General features: G+C 34.3%; 1 protein-coding gene and 1 long non-coding RNA gene across 8 annotated transcripts; one reads left to right on the plus strand and one right to left on the minus strand.

The window, feature by feature from the left end:
* The first annotated feature begins 4,033 nt into the window (after nucleotides 1-4,033).
* Nucleotides 4,034-18,004, plus strand: LOC120773438 (protein Skeletor, isoforms B/C). Of its 7 annotated transcripts, none has more exons than XM_040102367.1 (11): nucleotides 4,034-4,219; nucleotides 4,482-4,658; nucleotides 8,056-8,205; nucleotides 8,835-9,185; nucleotides 9,358-9,617; nucleotides 12,786-12,885; nucleotides 13,906-14,090; nucleotides 14,164-14,761; nucleotides 14,843-15,036; nucleotides 15,209-16,370; nucleotides 16,437-18,004. In XM_040102367.1, the coding sequence occupies exons 2-11, from the start codon at nucleotides 4,601-4,603 to the stop codon at nucleotides 17,630-17,632; spliced, it is 4,254 nt and encodes a 1,417-aa protein (XP_039958301.1). In that variant the 5' UTR covers nucleotides 4,034-4,219; nucleotides 4,482-4,600; the 3' UTR covers nucleotides 17,633-18,004. The 7 variants fall into 7 exon arrangements, with proteins under 7 accessions (XP_039958301.1, XP_039958310.1, XP_039958266.1 ...); XM_040102376.1 differs by lacking the exon at nucleotides 16,437-18,004 and having other exon boundaries at nucleotides 15,209-15,595; nucleotides 15,726-15,862; XM_040102332.1 differs by having other exon boundaries at nucleotides 4,473-4,658; nucleotides 15,209-18,004.
* Nucleotides 18,005-26,340: 8,336 nt separating this feature from the next.
* On the minus strand, nucleotides 26,341-27,873 carry LOC120782555. The gene is made up of 3 exons (XR_005706267.1): nucleotides 27,311-27,873; nucleotides 26,949-27,237; nucleotides 26,341-26,713 (listed from the first exon to the last, which is right to left on the minus strand). It is a non-coding gene; the product is annotated as an uncharacterized LOC120782555 (long non-coding RNA).
* Between the last annotated feature and the right edge of the window lie 25 nt (nucleotides 27,874-27,898).

Below are 27,898 nucleotides of genomic sequence, written 5' to 3' on the forward strand. Positions count from 1 at the left end.
AGGACATTCATGAATTACTTCATCTTTCATATACTACATTCTACTGCAAGTTGCGAAAGTATGAAATGTTCAATTACACTTGGCTAACTCGACTCAGCTCGTCACGTCTGTTTAGTGTATAATAAGACACTTTAATCAAACCGGGTACCAGGAACTCGAGTTCGCACCAATAATAGTTTGGTATTGTAGATGAGCGTAATCGGACCAAAATGCCGTAAATCAAAAACCTATAAAACGCTATAGGAACGGCATCGAGGATTTGAAATGTTTTCATAATAAGTTTAGTGAAAATATTTCACAAACAAGTAAAGCTATATTAACCAAATTCGTTCAGAGAAAATCTTTAGGACATTAGTTTTCCCCCATGGACAAATAGAGATTACCCCGCCCATCCCTATATAATGGTTACGTGTACTACTAGTGTGGACTCACAAAATAAATAAATTTTACATTCTAAGAACTAGCGGCCCGGTACGCATTTAGCTACATATAAAGTGAAATAATAATACAATTTTATTTTAACATCAAATTCATTTATTCAAACAAAAAATATTTTATTAATTCGTAGCTTTTTTAAAACTTATTCCTTTTCAGTGTGACTTTACGAAAAATCACTGATTTTCGAGATTTTTTTTAATGTTTAAAATTACTAATCAGTCCGATTTTTTTATATAAATAAATAAATTCATGACGAATACAAAATTATTTTTTTTATGTTCATTTATTGAGTGTATAATAGTTAAATAAATTTTTAAAATGACACGTAAGAAAAAAGGTCCTGTATGATGTCCACGATTGCGGCCGCAATTTTAGTCTAAATTAAACATTTTAAAAATTTGATTAATCTGTAGGAAAGTCTCTATCGGGCTATGGAAGTTTTCCTTTGTTTTTTTGAAATTCATGAAAATGGTGGTGGTTTGAACAAAAAGTATCTATTTGGCCTTTTTCGACTGTTTTTCATAGAAAAAAATAAAAAGATTTCAAAAAACCAAAAAAAGCTTCCATAGCGCGGTAGCGAATGACATTAAAAAATGTTCTCTCCCAATTGGAACTAGATACCTTCAAAACTCTTCGTTTTAGAGTGGAAACCGTTTCGAAAAACACCATTCTGAGAAAACGCGCTTAAAGATTGGAGTCGCTATGTTCCCTTTCTACAAGAAACTCTGTAGCAACCGCAATAATTTGAATTTCGATTTCAAAATTTCCGATAATGCAAAAAAAAGCGATTTCTCGAAAATTTCACACTGGCGCGGTAGCGAATGACATTAAAAAATGTTCTCTCCCAATTGGAACTAGATACCTTCAAAACTCTTCGTTTTAGAGTGGAAACCGTTTCGAAAAACACCATTCTGAGAAAACGCGCTTAAAGATTGGAGTCGCTATGTTCCCTTTCTACAAGAAACGCTGTAGCAACCGCAATAATTTGAATTTCGATTTCAAAATTTCCGATAATCCAAAAAAAAGCGATTTCTCGAAAATTTCACACTGAGACGATCCCTTAATTGCAATCGTTTGAATTGAAATGACATATAAATTGTAATCACAGGGATACATGATATCAAAAAAAATAGAAACAACTTTTTTACTGCCAAAAAAAACATGTATGAAGTTTTTTATATATCAAAGTCAGGTATCACGGGCGGTCGTTTAAAACGCGGTAACTCCGTTAGTTTGACTATAATTGACTCAAAACACACAATATAAACAAAGCAAACAAATTTTTAAAACTTTACCCCCCTTTAAGATGTCCCAAGAATTAATGAATACAATGGTTCGGGTGGAGTTATTTAATGCTGGCAATCTCACTTTGCCATTCGCACAACACATTCCTTTGAACACATCACTTGAAAGTTAGCCTGATCACAATGTGGACAAATTGCAAATGTATGCGTACATACTATAATCAATCTGACTGTTGTAATTAAAAGCAGCACACATCATTTCAGCCAAAATAGCACGACGTATTCGTGATCACGGTCCAATTTCATTACAAGTACAGGGTTAACAGATTTATTTCTTGCCGCTTGACAGATTTTGCGCAAACTTACAAAATAGTGAGAACAAAGCCCAAAGATTTGGTTTGGATAGGTGAGCTCGTTCTTAAGTTATAAAATTACAACGAAAAGTGGCAATGCTTTTTATATACATACATATGTATATATGTAGATATGGTATGGAATACCAAAAATGGAGACAAGCGCGTCAATAATATAAATATAGCAAAATTAAATTAACGTATAATATAATATTAAACTATAGTTGAATTTGAAAATAAGTGAAATCGAAATGACCCCTATAATAACCATTTTCATTAATCTAGCAGACTTTATGCCACTATGTCGGTATGTGTGTGAATTATCTTCAAAAAATGCCATGGAAACATGTTAGTATACTAGAAAAATGCCAAACGCCAGATCTTCCCCTATGATCAATATACGCAATATAGTGATGTAAATTCATTTTGTCTTTTCATATGTGTGATGTTTTAATAAAATTAAGTTCTAAAAAAATACATAAGCCTAGGTCTAAATCTCAAATCCCATATACTTGTTCCCTACCCTGTGGTTTATATGCTTTCCTCAACTACCCCATATTGGATTTGGATTTATTTTCTTCTGCATCTATTATGTATGTTTATTTTTAAAGATTAGAAGCTTTTACGATTATTAGCACTAAAAAGTTAGTCTTCACACAGTCATAGGTTTGTTCATGTTTATACTTTATCAACAAATTTCACATAGTATAATAGTTTAGTGGCCTCACCCTTGAACAGATCTCACAAACTACTAAAACTATATCGTGGTTATATCCAAAAATACTAAAAGAATTAAAACATAAAAAAATATCCTTACGTTAAAGTTGAATATGAGTTGTATTCGTCCGGTTGACTAGCGCGGTCAGTTACGATTATAATTTCCTAGAGGAGCCGTAGAATTGTACTTGACACCAGCAGTAAATAAATTGCCGTAATTGTGGAGTCAGAGTTGATCAGAAGTCCCTATCTACTGTATATTGAGACAATTATCTTTTATTTTACCACAAGGGACTGGTGCTCTAAGCTGTCCAAGTGAGGTTCCTCTTAGATTCAACCTCCTAACCTATCTATCTAATATTTTTGAAGCAGAGTTCTACATTTTTATTCCTAATGTCCAGCTACTGATTAGCACTGCTATGTGGGTGGATCAATAGTTTCATTATATCCATTTACGAAAGCAGCCTTACTGGTTTGCATTGGTATACAGAATTAACGTCTTAAACAGGTATATATGTAATGTACATATAGTATACATAAAAATATACTCACTCACTGGCAGCCACAACACTATTATTATCAGCATCTACAACAATCATCAACCAAAAACAATCGACTACATTTGTATTTACATACCATACATATTATATGGTACGTGCGTATTCTTGTACGGATATAATGATCATTGCAGTGATATTCGTACAGATGTGTTCAACTTCATTTAAAATCATTGACTGCAAAGTGAAACTGTTTTCTATACTTACAAGTATGTATGTTTATATAGGGATAGGTTCTAAATAGAAAGAAGTGTCCGAAAATAGGTTTAAAGACAACTTTTTGTTTACAACTGTTTCATTTCTTTAATTCTCCACAAAATGGAGAACTTTTAGTTTAAATGATTTAAGTTAATTGCGATATGTGCAGCCTTCATTTTTATAAAACTGAGATATTGGTTACAGCATAACTTTATAGTAAAACTTTACCTTTGCACCAAGGTGAGTAGATAAACACATTTCTCTTGATGCACACCACATCTGGTACAAAAATAACAATATAAGCTCCTCAGTAAGTACCAGTACCAAAATGCAAATCCAGCACCTTGGTAACAATAACATTGTGTTGTATTAACTACGATTGAAACTACAACAGCAGCCAAAACTATGAATATCTATTGTTTTGGTTGTATGTCTGCTTTCGAGTCAGTCAAGTAGTTTCGTAGCTTTGGCTATGGCTAACCGAGTCTGGCCAATACGTTTGATGTTTATTACGGTTTGACTGTGAGTAGCAATCGGACGTGTTTAAAAAAGCAGTGCGGGAACTTGTTCGCTTTGCTTCAGCGGAATTTTATCCATTTATAGACAAAAACTTATTTCATACATATACTACATACAAAAAAAATATATATTTTACTTGTTTCTTCGCTGATGTGGTGAGCATCGATTGCGTCCGTGCTTTAAGTTGAAACTGGTAAAAAGTTGTTTGAATAACAAGAAATTTGCAAATTAGAGAATCATAGCCGAATCTTCCTTTTAATACTTTCATAACAATCCAGGGTAATAAGGGTGGCTTGTGAGCAGAATAAACAATAGTTTCATGCAACTAAGTGGCTTTCAAATTGAAAAAATAGTGTTTTTTTATTATGTTTTCCATATTACGCCTGCATTTACATCCATATACATATGTACATACATATATCTGATACTCTGTTTTATACAAGCAGTCTTCAAAGTTTCAGATATACAAATTTCAAATAATCTTAATTGATAAAAAACTGCGAATGTACCCCAATTAACGAATCATAATTCAAACGGTCGCATTACCTCAAAACATCATTTCACCAACTATAATATGGCTCCGCTCATGCAGATTCTCCAAAAAGCTTTGATTGGATTAATATGCGTTAGAAGTGAGTATTCAACTTTGCATTAAAATACAAACTAATAGTTTTACATTGTGTAATTGGGGATTTTAAAAATATAGAAATAGAAAAATAATAAAAAATAAAAAGAATATCCTTATACTATATATTATAATATTTTTCGTATATGTATGTATGTATGTACATTCATCCATGATTAATTTAACATTGTTTATCGAATAAAAATTTCTTTTGTTAAAGCAACAAAAATTACTAGCTTTTCCATATGTATGCATATGTGTATGTATGTACATACGTAAACTTCATAGACTTGCATCACTTGTTTGCAAAGCCATAGTTAGTGACATTGCCGATTACTTTACGCTCCCGCTAACAAATTTATATTGTTGCGATAGATGTATGTATATATTTATTTATATATATATATATACATATCTGTAAAGGTATGTACATGGTAACATACTTTTGCATTTACACATAGGTAGATGAGAAAAGTTAATTGCGCTTACGCTTATTTCAATTTGATTAGCATAATACACATATAAATATGTATGTATGCATATTTTTCCTTGATTCAATTTCGAAGAGAGGTGTCCGCATGTACATATGTACATATATTTTGCTAATGCTACTTCTTCTGTAAATTGTAAGTTGAGCTACTACTGAGAGGAAATCAGTTGAAGTTTTTGTCGGTTGGCCATTGGCTATTCGATTTGTTCATCTCGTCTGCATGTCTTTTGTACCCTTGTTCCAAGTTCGCATATATAACAATAATACCAAAAAAACGGAAAATGTTACGAAAAGTAGGTCATAAGCAGTTTGATGGATGCGCGACTTACCGTCGACTGAATAACCAATGGTTACGAGACGACGACCAGTGCAGTATTTTGTGTGCGCACTTCGTTAATAAAAATAAATACATATATACAGGAGTACATATGTACATACATAATTAACTTTTATAAGTTAATGTTTTTCTCAGACAAATGTTTGTACTATTAAATCTTTGTAATATAGAAAACTAGTAAAGGAAACAAAGTTCCACTACCAAATTACAGTGATATTCCTCATAAGCTGACACCCATGGAAACAATGTTTTTATCCGGTTAAAGGAACTGTCCACATACGGGTGCGTGGCAAGAATCTGTGTTTAAAATATATGTATTCTTACAGTCAGAAGCTGCAACTCAGAACTATATTTGTACCGAAATAATAAATGCGAGCCAATGTCAGTTAGGAGTGATGGAATGACAATTATAACATTTGTTTCTATAAAAAAACAAAATTAATAAGAATTTAAAATAGCGGGAACTATAAATTGTACACTCTTATATTGACAAAGGAGGAGTAATTTGACCCATTTTTAAGGAGGGATATCACATATATACTACATATATATTAGTTGTATTACATATGTATATGCGGTTAATACCTTTTTAAATGTTTTGATGATTTTAAACAATAATACCGCTAACATATGTACATACTATAGATTAAAACAATGGATATTAACGATTTATTTACATAAATTTTAAAACCATAACAGTCCAGTGGTTTTTACTAGTATTGTTTGATATACGAAGTTTTGTACAAAGATATCGAAAATTTTGAATTTTCGCAGGTTACGTTTTTTTGATTTGCGATTGTTTTATTATGTTGGTACTCATATCCTTAACGTAAGCTGTTTCGCTTGGACGCGTTTTATTTCTTTTTCGATTTTTGCTTATCCCAAAAAATTTGACAAAGAATCTGTATAAAAATTTGTGTAAAAAATAAAATAAGTCCGAATGTTGACTCTGACGTAAGATGAAGCTACCTTGGACAAAAGCAACATTTATTGGTTTTATAAAATATTATCAGAGGGTCGAGAAGGTGTGAATGACGAAGAGTGTGCCGAGCGCCCAATCACGTCAAGAAAAGACGAAAACATTAATAACGTGAAGAAAAAGTATTTGCCAATCGTTTAATCGTCAGTCCGCGACAACCCAGATCTGCTCCAGTGTGTATAACTGGTGACGAATCATGGCTATGACGTGGAAACCAAAGCTCAAAAAGCTCAATAATCTCAATGGAAGCTGGAGCAAGAGCCAAGACCGAAAAAGACGCACCAAGTTAGATCGAGCATGTAGGTTTTTCTAACAGATTTTTCGATTGCAGGGGTGTCGTGCATTATGTCAAAACGTCGTAGTGTACTGTATAAAGAACATTACCAGCAAGTTATGCACAATTTAAGCGAAGCAATTCGCTACAAATGGCGGGATTTGTGGAAGAACAAAAGTTGGCTTTTGCCACCATTTTCTCCAGACGTGGCCCCCTGTATCTTTTTTAGTTTCTAAAACTGTAAGGGTAGTGGCGTCCACGATTAAGGAGATAAGAACATGCATTGAGGCATTGGCAGAAGTGCAATATATCTGGTGGTGATTAAATTGAAGAGGACAAAATAGATATCGATGAATAAATAAACACTTTCTTAAGAAATACAAAATTATTCATGAACTCGCTGTTCGTCTGTCCATCTGTCGAGAGACTGCTCACTTGTCGGACCAAAATCAAGTTTCTTGTTTTAATAATCATCAGGACCTTCCGAATTAGCTTTATTCGTATCTTAACTTATCACCCCAAAAACTATATTTTTCTATGAAGCCGGCTCTTAGCATAGCATTATGTCGCTATGTTAAACATGGTTTACCACATCGGAATCATAATTTAGCCTTAGGGCTTAATTATTTTCCAATATAATATCTAAACCTAAGTCAAATGTCAATGGTAGTCAAAATTATTAACTTTACTAACAAATATCTAAAAAATTATAAGCAGATATTATTATAATATTATTATTACCCCCGATTTCGGAGTTTCTATAATACTATAATCGCAACTGATTTTAGTGCTTTGGAGGAAAATTATTTGAGAAATTTGTAGGCTGAAGTAACGCCAACTATAAAATTGTATTGTCGACATCAGTATGTTTATTTATATTTGGATATATTCATGTTAATATCTCAATTATGATAATTTAAACCATGAAGCTAATTCAAATCTTTGGTATTAACAGGATCCTTCATGTTATTTTTTTTTTATCATCCATCATCCAACTCACACATACAAATACCGCAACATATGATGTGTATATGTATTGTATATAATCAAAAATAAATTATTAAGAAATATTTTAGCTAGAAATGAGTATTGAATATTTACTCTAATCGCAGAAAATATTTAGAGATATAAGACAAAAATATAATACACTTAGATATTATTTTTAAAATAAGTAAGCGTAAATAAGGTTTAATTTTAAACATTATTCCAATTCACCCAAAGTATTCATTTAGTCATTATTAATTCCAAACCAACTGGTTCTAACAGTTTAAATATATACACACGTAATTAAGACAGGCATGCTATTTTCTTTTAATCTTTTCAGTTAACATCCTTGTCAGTGCTTCCTTTCCCTATTATGGTACAAAAATAGGTGCTTTAACACGACTACACCACGGCGTTTCGGGGGACGTGTATGCCGTTGATTCTCGTACATTATTTATCAAAAACTTTAATTATGATGGCGAAGCCCCAGGTAAATCCATATACATATATACAATTCATATACATACATTCAATGTAAATATAACCAAAATAGCCTGAAATAATAGCAGTGAGGCAAATAAATTAAATTTAATACAATATATAAAATTGTTCCTTTTAAACTTTCAATATTTTCGATTATATGTGCAAACGAATCTCTTTACATTATAATTTAAGGGGTTTGGATTTTGAATATCCTTGAAACCACGGTTAAAATATTACTTTCCTAATGAACATCTTCGGAAATAACCTAACAGCTTAAACACTTCAGCTTTACGATTTTTAGACAGATCTACATTTTAAGGGGTTATATACCTTTTTTAATTTCAATTTTCTTTATCTTAAAGAATAACTCCTCTTTAAGCGCTATTTTTATGAACAGCCATCAGTTCTTAGTACTCATTACTTATCGAAAGAAAGTAAAAAAATATCTTATAATTTAATTACGCAATTTTTGCTTTTATCGAAAAATAGTATTTGTTTATAAAAATGTGTGCTAGTTTGATAAAAAAAAAACTTTTTTTGACGTTTATTTTTTATTGTTTTCTTATTTTGCATTCAATACTTCAATATATTATTTTTTTAACGTACTGCATCATAATTGTTTACGATTTTATGCAGCGGCGTACTTCTATGTGGGAAGCACAGCGAAACCTAGCAACGACGGAGCACAACGCCTAAGAGATGAACGAGGAGGGGTTACTGCCCTTAATCGACGTTATCGGAACAAAGATATAACATTACCGCTACCCGATGGGAAAACATTACGTGACTTTAAATGGTTTTCAGTTTGGTGTGATGAGTTCGCCGTAAATTTTGGTCACGTTTCTATTCCAGGTGATTTGGATTTTCCTCGTCCTCAAAAAATTGCATCTTTGAAGGGTGTACATGCTGTGTCTTCAGATAATATTGTAATTGTGGATGCACAAACACTTTTAATACCAAACTTTAGCTACGATGGTGAAGCACCAGGTAAAAAATGTCATATTTTAAGTTCGTTAACCTTCAGTCCAATTTTACACGAGATTTTCTAAATTTTTGTGTTATTTTCTAAAAACATTTAAAATAACGGACCTGTATTACCACGTAGCAGAAGAGAAATGTCAGGTCATTCTTCAATTTTTTTATTTTCTTCTTTACGCAGATGCCAAATTCTGGGTTGGTCGTGGACACCGACCCAGTCCTCAAGGTCTCCGCATCCCCGATGAGAATGGGAAAGAAATTCCACTACGGCGCTATGATCGCAAAACTATTGTGCTCACTTTACCCGATGACTTAACAATATTTGACATAGGACACTTTGGGGTTTGGTGTGAAGCTTTCACAGTCGACTTTGGCCATGTTCGCATACCGGAGGGATTAAACGTGCCACCATCACTAAAAATGCTTGGTATTAGCCCGCAGGTAAAAAACCACGTGCATGCATAAATTTTAAAAATCTAATTACGACGTTAAACTATATACATATAAAAAGTTGGAAAACTACTTAGCTAAATATTTGATTTTCTATTTTGATTTTGCTAATTTTAATAGCAAAAGCACTCATTTCAAAAAATATTTTCATCAATTCATGTTTTATTATAGAAAATTACATTTACATGTACATGATATTTACTATCCCATTGCTAGAGATACTGCGACACATAAGACCGAAATACTGAAATTAATCTGACCCGAAAGTATGTACATACAAGTATGTGTATATAAAATTTCTTGCATACATACATACATATGTACATTAATATATGTAGGAAATAACGCATATTAATAGAATGTTTATATTTACATAAACTTGCCGTCAAGATATTACCACATTCTTTTTATTCGTGTAATTTCAGATCTTCATTAATTTACCACTTAAATAATTTTTTCTATTGTCCATTGTAACGGTGTATACATACCACATATACATACATACTTGTATGTACATGTTTTGTATAATTACTTTGGAACTAATTTGATGCATTTGTTGTTTTAATGTTACGGGATTTCATTTAATTTATTTATGTTTCTTCTATCACAAATATCTAATTTTTGCTGTTTGCGTCTTGTTGACATGAATCTAAGTTTATTTTGTCTAAAACTTTGATTTGTTAGAATCACTACTCTCAAATGCTTGGTGAATCGAAGGGAGCTTTATATTTCATTCAAAACTGACCGACATTTAAAACGTAGAACTATACACTTTTCAGCACAAATCAAACGATAGCTAATTTAATTATGTAATCATTACAAGTAAACTTTGTGCAAGACATGTTTAATAAAACTTTTGAGTTCGCTGGCATCACTTTGGGCCGAACTGTATTAATTAATTATAAAATTAAAACAGCCGTACCTTAATTGGTAAAAGTGTTTTCATTTATTTCTTGTACTCTGTATATTTCCTGTAACAAAAATTGACTTCTTACTTCATTAATATACATAGGTTGTTTTTAGAGGTATATAATTTACAGAAGTTACTAGCTGCTAGACGAACGTAAGGGAAAACCCCGAACGTAATGATGAAGTTTGCTTTGATATTTGATTGTAGCCTAAAAGTATTCTTTACTTACATATGTACGTAGCATACATTCGTCAAAATGAACGCATGCCAATTTAAGGAATGGTTCTTTAAGAAATAGGAACTTATACACTTCCTATCACAACGTGTAATTAAACTCAATCGCGTAAGAGGATGAACAAAGAATGCACTTTATTTGAACATATGCAGCATTGATGGGTTATGTAGTTAGTCCAAAAACAACAACAAAACCACAATTTGTTTATTCTCTTTTTATTGCGAGCTCTCATGAGGCCCCAAAAGCATCAAAATATAAACAAGAAAGACTTCAGAAAAACATAAACATTTTTATTTGATATTCGATTAAAAAATATCGTAAGAAGAGGCAAGCTCTCCAATAATACAATCTTAGAACTACATACATACATATGTATATGTAATTGAATCATGGCATGAAGCCACAACAAAGGCCAATCTTCTCATTTTGTATATGTACATTTATTTACGCATGCACAGCGTACTAATATGACGTTTGAGTTAAAAAAAACTAAAACTCAAAAAACACCTAAAGATATGTATGTATATACACTTATTTAAATTAATTAGGCACAGTTTTCGTCTGACAAAAAAGAGCGTGAACCAGAAAAAGATTTTATTAATACTCTCTGTCTACATACATACATACTACGTGTTTTTGTATAAAAGGGAATTATATGTACATGTATGTAAAAAGAATATATTGTCTAAATCAATATGTTTAATTCTATATATTTACGATTTTACTTTATACCGTAAACATTGAAAAATGGAACTTTAAGAATAAAATTCGAACCTTAAACTTAAAATGTAAAACCTACTGTTTAAGATTTTTGCAATACAATTCACATATCCATATAACATATGGTAGATGAATGCACATGTGCACGTATGTACATACATATATGTATGTACATAAGTATGTCATATAATCGTTGTTTGTATTATCTACATACATATGTAAAAATGTAAACACAACAATTTATTTGTGCAAAATCAACTTTCATAAATCCCCACACTAAATTGTAAGAACAATATGCTTAATATTGTTTCCCAGCAATATTGTAATTTTAGTCATTAAAAAGCCATTGAGAATAAAATATTTTGTTTCATTATTCCTTAGATAAATATTTAAGTGTGTAACTCCTTAATGTCTGTTTAGAAGTATTTGCATTTAAGACGCACCTATTTTCACTGTATAAAAAATATGTATATATGTACATATCTTGAATAAATGAAACTGCACATATCAAGGATATACACAAACGAGTAACTAACGCATTATTATAAATAAACATCTGATTTTCTACATTTGTATATTTTGGTATAACTGCTAATGTTATTAATAAACTTATTAATTTTCAAACTAATGTTTAGTGTGACTAATTTCAATAAAGTAATGATGAAAACATACATACATATGCATACAGTCTTAAATAATGTACATAATATGTTTACTATGTTAAGCTCCATTTAAACGATTGAGCAGCTGTAGAAATCAATAACAGTAGGTTTTGGCACAAAGTAATAAGCAGTTATGTTTATTCTGTAGCGTTAATGAATTTGCAGTAACAAATTAACTTTAATAAAGTTTCACCACATCCGAGAAGGAGCTACTTAAAATGCAATTATTTTTAAATGGTTTATTTAGGTTTGTTTAATTTAATTAGATGTGATAATAATTTGTACATACACACATACATATGTATGTACATATGCAGATAAATGTGTACCATTCATATTACAATATATGCATTTCCAATTCATTTGATCTAATGAAAATTCTTAACATGTATTTATTTTTATCTTTTGACTCCCTACATTTTTACTGCAGAAAGGTAAAACTTTGATTAATTGCGGTTAATACAGACCTTCACTATATTTTTATTTAGTACTTGTTTATTATCTAATAAAGTCAACACTAAAGTCGAATAAATGACATATCGTATCGAATATTTAGTAAAATTTTTCCCCAAAGCTCCCCCTTGTACCTTCTTTGTCCTTATATTTATTTTATTTTTTCAACAATTTTTCAGTCGAGATTAAATTGTGAAGTTCTATATGATGATTTAGCATTTGAAGTGAGATGGGCCGTTGCGGGCGATAGTATTGTCATACAACTTATTGCGAAATTAGGTAAGTATGTATATGTGGAATATCTATGCATGTATATGTACATATACATATATTAATATATGACTAATAAATTAGTTCAGGAATGCCAAAAAAGGGATTTTTAGAATTTTCAACTGAAAATACTTATATAACAAATATCTGAAAACAACAACACAATTATTCAGTACGCTTTTAGGAAAAGACGGTGTTTGGATACCTCATTAAAGTGGCATAACTGTTTGCTATTCTATCTCTATATGAGCATGCCAGTCTATGTGATTTATACCATTTTCGTATTTCGATTTTTGTTGCTAAGGTTTGTTAAGCGAACGAAAATTGTTCTATACTTGATATATTTCTTCTGTTTTTCTGACTTGTTCAATTTGAAAGAAGTTTTCTCAGTTGTAAACTAGTATATTCAATGATTATTTCTATATATAAAAATTTGTACAAAATTTATTTCTCGATGGTTTTGTGTAAATACCCCTGCCAGATTCCAGGTGTTGATGACGTTTGCCTTGCTAAGTGCATTATTGATGCGAATGAAGTTTGGCCGAATATGCGTTTGTAGTATGAACTAGGCTATTTAATAAACTAGTTTCATGTTACTTTATGATATATGTACATATTTGGTCATGGATTAAAAAAGATTGCTATAATCGCAGCGATGGCTTTCAGGATCAGGAATACTTCTGGATGTCGGGCTTGTTGGTTGTGAAATTTAACCGCGTCCAAAAGTCTTAAGACTATACTATAATCTGTCAATCTTCAGCTATGGTTAGTAGCACTAAAGAACAATTTTAAGGCTTTTAAATTGGGTTTGAACAGTTTCCGTCAGTTAATTTTATCTTACTCCGAATGTCGTCTCGACATGAAGAGGTAAAGGTCTTTGATCTCTTGGTATGCAAATTTGTATTGTTTATTTTACTTTATTGATTTATTATAATTAAAATTTACCTCTGCTAACAGGGAAGTTCGAGCTAAACTCGAATGAAAAGATGTATACTATTCGATTACTATATATCAATTATTTTATCGTAGACGATAACGAGTATATGTCCTTTGGTGTTTCTAAAACTCATGAGGAAAGCAAAATGATTGGCTCTGATGTTGTAGTTGCTTGGGTTGAAAAAGATACTGGTAAAGGTTTTGCAGTGGATTATTACTTGAGCGATAAATCGCAATGTTCTGGTGGACTTGGTGTATGTCCTAAAGTTAATATTGAGGTTAAGTATTGGCTGACCCACGCTGTCAAATTTTATATAAGCTAATATAAATTTTCAATAAATTTAAACACAGAACGGTACAAACTCAATACGTTTACTAAATGCTGCATGGGTAAATGGATATTCCATCGTCACCTATCAACGATCTCTGCAGTCCAATAACACGTTAGATGTACCGATTTTAGTAAATTTGTCTCAAGCAATCGTTTGGGGAATCGGTCCACTTAATGAACGTAATGAAGCCTCGTACCATACATATTTTACACGATATTCCACTCGAATTGATTTTGGCCGACAGCCCATTTGGAACTGTCCTTCACCTGAAGGCTCGAAAACAGGTGGTGAAAGTGAAGAGGATAATTATGATGATAATCAACAAAGTAATCTTCAGAGTTACTCAGCTCATAAAATAACTTTAAGTTCAAATAATACACAGTCTGAAGAGTTTTACGATAATCGTCCACAAGCCTTACAAAGCCCAAGTAGACGCCAAGAGACGCGACCCTTACAACAAGCACGTCCTCATCAGCAGCCCATTCCAACGCCAAAACCTACTAGCACCAATGGAGCCTGGGATATTCCTGCTATACAATGCTATGAGCCCGAAGACGGGGTATTTTATGCACAGATGGGTCCCACAGGAGGGAAACATGGATACTCTGCAATAACAGGTACACTCATCGGATATACAGGTGTACATATGTATGTACATATACATACATGTTGTGCTTTAATTTTTTTTTCTTATTTAGGACATGTTGGATGGGGTATATCGTGGTATATAAATGGATTACTTATACCAGAAATTAATGTTGTGCGTGGAAAAACGTATACATTTGTGGTAGAAGGTGGTATTGATGCCGATATACCTGCAAAATACCACCCATTTTACATTACCGATGACTCTGTAGGTGGCTACGAACATAAAAGAGAGGAAGACAAAAAGGTATGATATAATATACTTATTATTAACAATTCAACATTAATTTATGAACAAATAAACTCTTTGTTCCAATTTTAGTGAAGATCAATAGTTTCTCATTGGTATTAAAATTAAATAGTCTTCGCAATAATATTAAATGTATATACTATACTTTTCCCTTTTTTCCAACATATAGTCCGTTCGCATATTTGCTGGTGTACATCGATCTCGTTCTGGTCAAGTGTCACCGACTGGAGTTGGACGACTTTGCAATTGGACTCCGGATGTTGATGGCCCACCCGCAGATGATTATCAATCGTTCGGTGCTTATCAACGTACTCTAACTTTAAAATGTGATCGAGGTGAACCCGGTGTCATAACATGGACTCCCGATCGAAATACTCCAGATACCGTTTATTATCAATGTTTTACACATCGTTACTTGGGTTGGAAAATTCACGTTCACGATACATGCGATGATTCAGAGTTTTCTGCATCAGCTTCGGAGAAGCACGAAGAGCTCGCGCCGCATTTTAATCCTGCTGATGCTGATGCCGAAGCATCGATTCGTCATGAAACCAAGGTCAGCCCCAACGACAATTTTTTATTGAAGCACCAAACAAATTTGCTTAAAAACCATAATATGAATGGAACTCCGCCAAAATTATCTTTTGAAATAACGAAATCATCAGAGATTACTAAACTGATTTCAGATGGAATCCGAGCTGCTGAAGCTCTCGAGCAGAGCATAATAAAGAGCACAAACATCAACAACGCAAATTTCAATATGAGCACCATTCCGAAAATAAAATATGATAATCCGATGGAAATTTCACATACGCAATTTCAGCAGCAATCTAATATGAAACCAGTAACAAGCATTAAAAAAAACGCTGTAGAAACAATTTCCCTTGCTGAAACACCGCAAGAAACTTTACAATTGGGACCACTTATTTCTACAGCAGTGCCAGAAATTTTACATGGCGAAAATTATGTCAACTTGAATGAAAAAAATTCACAAATATTTTCACAAGGGAGTTCTAAAAAAACGCTATCATCCACATCATCAATTCCTCTAAATCTTTTGCATCATCATTCACAACATACACAATCTCACAATCATTTATATAACCTTACTCATATTCCAGCACAAAAACCGATAGGTCTATCTGAGTTTCTTCGACCACCTCAGAACGCTGAACTCTTACATGCCGTCAAATTACCAGGACGACGTCCACTTCTCAGACCTCTCAAGAAGTCGCCATCGGCTAAACCTTTACTACCGTATTTGCCTCAACGTGCACCCCAAATTTCCATACAACCTGTGCCACAACCATCCGTTATGGTTAGCCATTACCGTAAGACATTTCCTGGACTTTTAAAAACATTTTTAAATGAAAAACTATTTCCGATTCAATCTGTAGCTGCTTCCGTATTATTGCTTGGTGAACCAACGACTTTGAATGAACATCGGAAAAATGAAGCGACATTGGTACATACAAAATTAAGCTCCAAGATACCTGTACCATACAATGACACTGTACCACAAGAATCAAATACTACTATTATTTTTGTTAACAATGAAAGTCATACAAATTCAAAAAAACATGATAAACCCAAGTCAACAAAGATTAAGAATGGATTTAAGCCCGATTCAGTAATAATAGAAAGTGGTTTTCGACCAATTGTACGTACAGATGGTCGCCCTCAACATCTCATTATAAATCAAATAGCTCAACGGCGTGAAGACCCAGGATTGGAAATTGACGAAGTAATGGAGACGGACACACTCTTCCTTACAGCGCAAAAAGTTACACAAACACAAAATTTTGAACCAATGTTTATTCCATCACCTCTCGATAGCACCAATGTAACTAATATGATAAAAATTGTTGTTTCATCTTCGCCAAGTTCGAATTTAAATGAGTTTAGCTCAAATATATCAGAAAATTTCCCTAATAGTGCTAAATTCCACAATTTTACCAAAGAGGATAATTTATCAGAAATTGAGGATGAGCGTAGCGAAGCCACTGACAATTTTGATGGTGCAGTGAGAAAAACATCCATGAAAAATGATAACCCTGACGAAGATTCATTCATTGAACCAGGAAACCACAGTTTGTTTATCGAAGATATAATGTCCGAAATGGAACAAATCGATGATGAAAACGACCGAGAAGCTCAAGCTGCAGAGCGCATAGACACATATTATCTTCCACCAGATAATCGTAAGATTCCACATTCCAGTTTACCAAGCGGCGCTGTTGTTACATTTGACGGGAAATCCATAGTAGATGGTAATTTAGTGTTGCCACCCAAATTGGAAACTTTTGAAAGCACAAATCCGAGGCGACAAGCACACGGTCTCTCCCAAATTGAGCAGCTCATCAGAAGTACACCTCAAGTTCAGCCATTCCGAGGAGAGATACCACAACCAGTTGTCGAGTTTTTATCGAATGAACGCTCACGAAATCGAGTCACCGGTTCAGGTGGTGGGGGAATGGTAGGTGCAATAGGTTTTGAGAACCCCGGTCCATATTTACCTTTGACTTCGCTTTCACCACCACGAGTTCATTCAACTAAATTACATTTGTTGCACTCATCCACTTCTAGGCAATAGCGTAAATTAAATGGAAATGCTACCCAAAAACCACATTGAATTTAAATGAATAGAAAATTATGTATGCAATTTATATTAGTAGAATACTAATTAGTTAGTTAGTTAGTTATTCTAAAATACATTGATATAATTAATTAAGGGAATTGATCCCACGGCAGTTGGGTCTAAGTAATCGGAATGGACCCAGATTTTGTTTCGGCCAAGGACTGTCAACTCTGGTGTTTTCTGCCGCTACAAAAACAACATCACTACCCTAGAACTTAAATCTCTTTTGTATCCTAAAAAAATATAAAACTAAAATCAATCACTAAAGTTGTGCTCTAATTCTAAGTATGGCTCACAATAATTTCATTATTAAAAGTTAAATTATTATGAGGGCTGTTTTCAGTATAGGCGTAAGCAATACATATATAAATATCTATGTTCGTAATGGCGATATGTAAGCGATGACTTGAATATAAATGAAATATGTACATACTTATCTTGTCGAAGCTTGACAGAGGCTGAAAGTCGACGTACATAAAGGGCTACAAGTCAGAGAAACTCACTGGAAGGAAAATTGAGCACATACTTACTTGTGGGTCCAATAACTTATGGTATATACATACATATGTGGCTTTTTCGTGAAGTAATAACTCACAAATTTTCCGTATTAAAGACATGACAAAGTCCAAACTCTGACGTAAATACATATAATATTATCATCTTTTCTGCTTTGTTCTAAAGGGGCGCAAGGTAAATTTCATTTTTTTAACCTAAACCACATTAATTTCATAAAAATATCTCATAAAGGAAGACCAGAAAATGGATTAGTCCATAAGATAGACACAAAAGTAGAAAAAGTACTTTTTCCATTTTGTCATATATAATAAGTAAAGCAACAACTTACGAACTCATGTTTAAGCAACGAAATGAATATTCAAAATGAAGTTGGCCTCAAAATTGTATCAAATCAAAGTTGTGTCGTATGTAGCGACAAGGGCAATTTCTAGCCCAACTCAATCAACCAGCTAATTGTTGTGTGTATGCCTTCCATAAGGAAGGGAGGAGCGGAATTCGCTGTTTCTGCTATAAGCCTTCGCCTTAATGGCCTATTCACATACAACTTTCCTTGCTTTGGTTGACAATTCATACTCTAACAACGACACCAAAAAAACAAAACGCACTCATACAAAAGAATTAACGACCTTGTGGGTCAAAGCAAATTTGTGTGCGAAGCAAAAGTTCGGCTGGGATTTAGAATAGCATCCCCGGATTTCGGGAATAAAATGGGTATCACTGGAAAGGTGACGTTCTCCAGATCACGAAAATATATATATATACTTGCCGCTGACTTATAGTTTTAAAGATAGGGGAATGTTTAGTTTAGTATCTCATTTTGAAGAGGTTTTGCGCAAAGGGGGAGGGGGTTGGGGGCTTGCTACCCCCCTCATTTGAAAGGTAATGAATGGAGCTTTTGAATAATAGCACCCTTCCCCCCCTAGAACCACGGGGGGCTCCAGGGCAGCCTCCTGAAAATGGTGTAAAATCGCAGTTTTTCCATACAATTTTCACTAATTATTATAAAATGTATGTATTTTTACGCATAGAGTGACTCTATGTTTATTTATTTTTATTTATTTATTTATAAAAGTTTACATAACAATAAATTATTACATAAACTAAAGATAACGCAGCGCTAGCGACGGAGGCTTTCGGCTGGCATGTTGACTAGGGCAGTTTCAAATGCGTCGGAGTAGATCGGTCTCTCTGAGGAAGTTATATATCTTGCTAATATTATTGTCAGTAGGGTTTTTTAACAGCTGTGTAGGATTAATATCATTAAAATAGTGTAGTCTTTGGGCGTCAAGTTTCGGGCAGCAATCCAAGAGGTGATTAATGCTGAGTGAAAAGTTGCAGAAAGGGCAGCAACTAGGAGTAGCGCCTTGAAGCAAATGAGAGGTTGTAATAATCGTGTGGCCAAGTCGAAGACGGGTATATGGAGTAATGTAATTTGTCGGGATGGTCAGAGAGAAGCAGGGCTTTGTACGTCTGGGATTGATTGAGGAGTAGTGATGGCTATATCGGCTCCACTCGGATAGCAGTTTTTTTTGCCTCTCATTATTTATAATCCAATAGATATCCCTTTTAAAAAGAACGTTGGAAGTTATGGTAGGTGTAAGAACCATATCTTTAGCGATCTTATCGGCAATCGTGTTGCCGTTTATATCTGCGTGACCGGGGACCCACATGATTTTGATATTCTGGGGGTGTGAAATAAGGATGTCACGAATGTTTTCAATAACGGGATTGGTTTGGTTACATCCCTTAATAGCTTGAAAGCATGACATACTGTCAGAGCAAATTATACATTTTCCTTTATTTCGTACGGAATAAAGCATCGCGTTGAATATTGCCACGGCTTCTGCTGTGAAAATCGAGCAGAAATTAAACAAGATACCATAAGAAATTACTTCTCCATGTTCTTTCACAACAGCAAACGAAGTCTGTGATGATTTTGAGCCGTCGGTAAAAATCAGATCCCATCCAGTGGATTTATATTTAGCTGCCACTTCGAGGAAATTTGCCTTGTATACATCGTTGGCAGTATTCGCCTTCCGCAGATGGACAAGTTCATTGATAAAAGAATCATTTCTAAACAGCCACGGCGGATGAATGCTTTTGCGAATATGAGGCCTTTGGAGAGGAAGGCCGATATCCTTTGCGAATTTGCCGCATAAGTAAACAGATGATTGCACTTTCGGTGGCCGTTTGCGCGAAATCGCTAATTGTAGGTCCGTTCTAAGAAGAGCATTCGGTGAAAACATCAGCTTAGCAAAGAGTTTGCGAATTGAATCTTCGGCGTAATCGAATATTGTATTTAGCCCAGATTCTGCGAATAAATTATTTAAGGGAGTCGTTGGAAACGCGCGCAGCGATCTTCGAATTGCAGCGTGGTAAGGGGCAGTAAGCATTTTCAACTTATTTTTTGCGTGATGTCCATAAACTTCCAAACCGTATTGTATAGTTGAGACAATAAGTGCCCTGGTTACGTTAATCAACAGTGCCGGGCCGATAAATGAGCGCTTTGCGGAGAGGTACTTAACTATTAATAGTTTGGACATTAATCTATCTCTTACATATTGACAATGTTGTGCGAAAGAGTACTTAGAGTCTAATATTAAACCTAAAAACTTAAGGCTATTTGTACAATTTATAGTTATATTGGAAAAAGTTATGGTATGTGTGATACAGTTTCTTTTTCTGCAAATGTGCAACAATTTGGATTTGCTAGGGGAAATTGAAGCGCCGGAAGTTTGCGACCAGGAGAAGATTTTGGAGAGGATATCGGAGAAGGTTCTTTGCACTGCTGCTTGATCAGTGTTTTTGGAGTACACCAGAACATCGTCAGCGTACAGTTGGTGCTCAATAGTGGTAAATTTAGATAATAGTTCGCTAAGTTCATCAAACGCTATAATGAAGAGAATCACCGATAAGGGTGATCCTTGAGGAGTGCCATTATCTAGGGGAAGGATAGAGGAGCGGGTGTTCGAGATAAGGACACTTATTTTACGATGGGATAAAAAAGATTTTATAAAGTTTAAGATTCGCGGACCCACATTCCATTTGGTTAGTTGCCTTAGTACGATATGAATGCCTATTCGATCGAAGGCTTTTTGAAAATCGAGAGACATCAAAGAGATGTGATTTTTATTAGACAGAGCATTAGAAATGTAGTGGTCAAGATGAACAAGTGAGTCGATAGTACCCTGCCCTCTTTTGAATGCAACTTGGTTATGATGAATGAAATTATTTTTGCGGGCATACCAGGAGAGTCTGGTAGCAATCATTTTTTCTAGCAGTTTGCCTAAACACGGGAGAAGGGAGATTGGGCGGTAACTGCAGACATCAAGAGGAGATTTACCAGGTTTGAGGATGGGAACTATCAAGCTGGTTTTCCAAGCTTGGGGGAAAATGCCTGTAGAAAAGATATTATTGTAGAGGTTAAGAAGGCGGGATAGGATAGGAAGGGGAAGGTTCTTGATAATGGGGTAAGAGATTCTATCGTGGCCAGGTGTTTTGCCTTTTACTGAAGAAAGGGCAGAGACCAGCTCAAAATGCGATAAGTCTTCTTCTAAGTGCTTGGCAGAGATCGAAAGATTGCTGGGAGGAAACCGGGATGAGGGTGTTTGGTACTTATTTGAAATAAATTCAGGGGGGAAGTTGCAATCAGAGGAGGCCGAAGAAAAGTAGTTGGCGAACTCTTGAGCTATATCTAAAGGATATAGAAGAGTGCCGCGAGCGGAACTTAAGGCAGATATTGTAGGAAAATAAGCCATCCCAGTTAGTCTTTTGATGTCGGCCCAGATCCTTCTTGGGTTGGATGAAGAGTTAATGTTGCTGGTAAATTTTTCAAAACAGGCAGCTTTCGCAAGTTTGGCTTTGCGGCGAAAATTAGCATTAGCTTTTTTGTACTGAAGTAGATTGGAGGAAGACCTTTCACGCTTATATTCATGCCATGTACCTTGTTTGGCTTGCCTTAAAGTTGAAAGTTCAGCGCTCCACCACAATGGAGCCGGCCTACAAGTTTTGCTACCTGATTGTGGGATAGATAGATTAGCCGCACTTCTGATGATTTTTTGGACGCGGGAAGTTTCTTCGTTGACGTTAAGGGAAACGGGATAGGAGCTGCAACCATGTAGACACGCATCTTGGAACTTTAACCAATCAGCAGAGTCAGTCTGGTATTTCAACCTCGGTCGAAATGTTGAAGGAGAACGGTTTGAAGGGAGTCTGATAATAATGGGGAAATGATCACTGCCATGGAGGTCATCAATTACTAGCCAAGCGCATTTGGCAGAAAGGGAAATCGAACATATGGTGAGGTCAAGGAGGGTGAAGGATTTGTGAGTAGAGAAGTGAGTCGGGGAACCGTTATTAAGGACAAAGGAGTTGGAGGCAAGGATTGAGTCTTCAATTACACGGCCCTTAGCATTAAGCGAAGTGGAACCCCACATAGGGCTCCAGGCGTTAAAATCGCCTGCCACAATAAAAGGACTATCAGTTGACGGGAAAATACTATTAAAGTCATTGGTTGAAAATGTTTGATCAGGAGGGGAGTAGGCGCAGACAATGGATATTTTATTGGGGGATTGAATTTCTAATACCAAGGAAGAGATGCGGGATTGGAGAGGATAACATATGTGCGGGACATTTTTCTTCACTAAGACCCCAATTCCTTGCTTACAAGATAAAATATGAGGCAAATTATGAAAGTAACCAACATAGGCCAAAGGGGTATGAGCATTGACCATGTAGGGGAGGTGGGTTTCATTTAAAAGGATTACAGAAGGATTGTGTGATTTAATTAATATTTCAAGATCGATGAAATTATTGTAATATCCATTTATGTTCCACTGTAATAATGGTAACATATGTTATATAATATGTGTGTTTGAATATGAATTAAAGGGTTAGTATAAGGAAATTTATATTTAAGACTTATCTATGTTGGATGACTTGTGTGACGGTAATGTTGTTTTATATGTATTTGGTGTTATGAGGACGTTAAGATCGGGGAATTTTGCGTGTAATTGGCTGAAAGGTGACATCTCGGTATCACTGATGATTGGACTGGGGTATGTAGGGGTAGCTGGGCTGGAATTATTTTCTGCATTTCTACTTGTAGTTGCTATTTCTGGTGTACTGGCGTTAGTTGCTGTTTGTTGTCTTGCTGGGGATGTTGTTGTATTGTTTTTCTGCTGAGGTTTGGATATGGTTGAAGTTGTTTGTGTGATTGATTTAGTATGACTTGTTTTCTTGGATGCTCCGTTATTTGCTTGTGGGTTGTTGTTTGTAGTTTCTACATGGGGCTTGTTTGCTGGAGTTGTTTGCAAGTCGTGTGCTGTGTTTGCAGTTGTTGGTTCAGTCATTGTATTACTGGTGTTTTTTACAATTTGTGCGAAGGACGGCGCCTTTGTTTTTTTTTGAGGGGGTTGAATTTGATGTGTGCTGGGGTCGCTGTTGAAGATTTTCCATGCATCTCTAATTGTGCATCGGCGCTCTATTTTTATTTTATTTACTGACTTGTGTTTAAGGAAAGTGGGACAGCCTGGGTCATTGGATGGATGGGTTTCAATTTGGCAGTTTATGCAGAATGTTCTTGGGCATGAATTATGTGGGGGAGAGGTTGCACACTGACTGCATAGCTCAATATTTCGACATCTATTTTTGGTATGACCGAGTCTCTGGCAGGTTTTGCACCGCATCGGATTTGGGATAAATTCTTGCACACGAACCCTTTCCCAACCTAATTTAAGGATTTCTGGTCTACGGATTAGGTCGAATGTCACAATTGCAGCTCCAGTAGAGATTAGTGCGTCACCAACTTTTCGCATGATTTTTTTGACTTCGATCACTTTTTGGTTTCCTAGCCCTTCTATTAATTCTTCTTCGGAGAGATTGATTAGATTTCTGGAGTATATTCTGCCTTGAGTGGTGTTAAGACCTTTGTGAGAGGTAATTTTTACAGGTATAATGTCTATGCGGGTTGCTTTAATATACTTTTCGGCCGATTTCGCATTTTCGACTTTTAGGAGGAGGTCACCAGATCTTAATTCCGTTACAACGGTGTTATCGCCGCAAATGTGTTTTAAACCCCTTTCGATTTGAAAGACATTATATGATGATAATGGACGGATTTTGTCATCTACAATTGGACCGATAGCACTTGCCACTAAGAACCGAGGGATATGGTCGTCATTTTGTTTTGGCACAGGAAGTGGTACAAAGTCACTGAATTTTGGTCGTTTATTGGGACGTTGCAAATCGGGATCGAGTAACCGAAACCTATTGCTTTCGGGGGGGTCATCCCCCTTCATGGTGTCGAATGTTAACCACGGCACTGAGTTTTTTATTTTTAACTACGGCACTGAGTTTTTTTTTTTTTTATAAGTTTACACTAATAAACTAACAACTACAACTATAAGGAGTTGCGGTAACTGGATCAGTTAGACTATCGTAGTCGATCGCAAAGAGGAAAAGAACGCGAGAAACGGTCACGGGACGTGTTTACACGGTGGTTGTCCACTTTGAACTGTCTATGTTTATTATTTTTATTATTTCAATGAATTAAAGTGGAAATCCACTTTATTTAAATAATAAAAACACTGAAAATTAAAAATTGTATATGTATCAGTAATACCAAGATAACCCAACCAACCATTTATACAAGACCCTGAAAAGTGGGCAATATATTACGTCCATATAACGAAAATTTTGAATAAACAATCGCGCGATTTTCAATATAAAATATTACATTGAAACAAGCGCCGCAGGCGATAATTTAGAATAAAAAATCGCGCGATTTTTTATTCAAAATTTTCATTATATTTTCAGTATAATATATTACATTGAAACAAGCGCCGCAGGCGAAAATTTGGAATAAAAAATCGCGCGATCTTTTATTCCAAATTTTCTTTATATGGACGTATTTTGTTAATACTTTCAACCTTCGATCCGAAACGAGTTCTATGTAAAGTAACCCAAATGTATATAAGACCTACCATTTTGATTCGTTGGGTTATTACTGTCTTCCTTTTGTGCTTATTTTCTTCGTCGTTTGACAGTTCAAATTCAGTAATTTTGCTTACATTTAAAGGAACAGTATAACACGTAATTTAAAGCTGTTTTATTTATTAAATTGTACATAAAATTGCAACTTAAAATTCATAATTTATCATTAATTCAATTAAATATATTTCAAAGAATGTATGTGTGTTAAATTGGTTAAATTTTTTGCAAGCAGTGCAACAAAAACTTCAAAAGAAGAGAGCCATTGTTTGAGCAAATGTGAAAATGTGCGTTTTTTGCTTACTTATATCTAAAAAACAAATTAACATTGAACAATAAATTTACATTTAAACCAAAGTTTAATTCATTGGCTATCCGTGCTATATAAATTTAAAAAAATCCGTGCACGCATTTAAGAGGAATAAGCAATGAAAATGAGATACTAAAGTAAACCCAAGCCAATATCTTTAAAACTATAAGTCAGCGGCAACTATATATATATATTTTCGGGATCTGGAGAACGTCACCTTTCCAGTGATACCCATTTTATCCCCGAAATCCGGGGATGCTATTCTAAATTTTAACCAAAAGTTCTATATTAATCGGCTGTAAGATACTATATACATATATAGAACTTTTTACCTAAAATTCTTTACTAAGCAACATCCTAATTAGAACTGTGTCTGATGCACAGTCCGGCACCCCTTATAAAGTATATTGATACCAAACCAAGAATGATAGAAACAAAGATTGCGCAAAGACGAGTTCAAATTTTGTTCGTTCTGCGCATCTACGTCACGGTTGACCAACTTACAATCAGCTGATTTTCAGTTGGTTGTTTTTCTTTGCAATAAGAAGCAACTTTGTATTGCAGGCATACAAAATCATGAATATCATCAAATTTAACATCAATATAAGTGAATATTTTATAGTGAACATTTACCTACATATTCAATTAATTGAATTTTCAATGAATTATTTAAAAAGAGACAATCTTTGCTGTGTTTGTTTCAACCCTATACATTTATGTAAATAAAAAGATTGAATATTTTGTAACCAAGTATCAATTTATTGTTTTATTTAATTTTCTTTTTTTACTAAACATATGTTCAATTATGTTTTTATTTAAGGAACGAATCCTAAAATACATTCTAGCTCTGAAAAATAGTTCTTTTATTTTCGAGCTACAATTTACAAAATCACTTAAATCTATGTGTTTCTGGACATAATTTGTACATATAAGCAAATCATTACCATTGACGTCGTCAAATATTGCTTGCAAGGCTCTCAAATGCTCCATCAACATATCTGTTGGTTTTGAGAGTCCTCCTTCAGAAAGGTGATCCACCCAAGTATGTGACGAACAATTTTCGGAATTGGCACAAATTTCGGGGTTGTCTTTACCGAGTTTGTGGCAGATGTACCATGCAAAATTCTCAAGTCCGTCGTTGTTGAGAATCTCCAAGTCATCATTTTTTTCGATTGGGTCAGTGGAATTCAGATCAACTGACACACGTTAAAAAATATTACCTGCAAAAATATAATAAACATACATATGTACATGCGTATCAATAAATGGAATAAATTGTTAGTTATTATTATTAGTATAATTAGGATAAAAAACAGTGGTTAGTATGCAAAAACTTAGATTGTATGTAAGTACATATTTGCATTTGTTAACATCAATACAATTTTATGTATATAATAATGTTTTATGTAGTTTTAGGTTTATAATACTATGTACGTGTAATATTTTGATAATTACCGGTTAGAGATAACTAATTTCCTTCCAAATCTGGTGTGTTGTCGACTTCAACATTGCCTTCTTCTGTGATCGCTCCTTCGTTGTGACCAAGTATATAGGAACGCAGCCTATATTTGAACTCCTGCCTGTCAGGATGATCGTGAAGACCGCCTTTTGACCTGATTACGCCAAAAAAAATTTCCAAAACGTCCTGGTTCAATCGATAAGTCAAAACGTAATCAATTTTGTGCTGCTGTCTTAAGTCATCCAGCAGCAATTTCAAAGCATTATTGCTTTGGAGTATACATACCTGTAAATCATATGTAAAATCAAAAACTGTAGAAAATCAACTTATCTAAATATATATGTAGCTTGAGTATTACCTTTTTGGAATGGTCATTGATGAAACCAGCTCCATTATCTGTTTCAGTACATTATTTGAATCCATTGTTTTAATGCGGCTTTATCCTTAGGGAAATGAAAAAATCTCCACTTCGTAGCAGTATTTTTACCATTGTTATTATTACAACCGAACACTGCACAACGCATTTTAAAAATATAGAATTTAACAAATAATATAACACTTGAAAACACAATTCGAATTCACTTTCAATAGCGCGGGCGAATAATAAGTCAACCGTGACGTCAGCAAGAACAGCTGACTGAAAGCAAACATGCGCATTGCGCTATCATTCTTTCTCTATCATCTTGATACCAAACATCATTGATGAAACCAGCTCCATTATCTGTTTCAGTACATTATTTGAATCCATTGTTTTAATGCGGCTTTATCCTTAGGGAAATGAAAAAATCTCCACTTCGTAGCAGTATTTTTACCATTGTTATTATTACAACCGAACACTGCACAACGCATTTTAAAAATATAGAATTTAACAAATAATATAACACTTGAAAACACAATTCGAATTCACTTTCAATAGCGCGGGCGAATAATAAGTCAACCGTGACGT

Source organism: Bactrocera tryoni, chromosome 1 (genome assembly GCF_016617805.1).
Source record: "Bactrocera tryoni isolate S06 chromosome 1, CSIRO_BtryS06_freeze2, whole genome shotgun sequence".
NCBI classification, from domain to species: Eukaryota; Metazoa; Arthropoda; class Insecta; order Diptera; family Tephritidae; genus Bactrocera; species Bactrocera tryoni.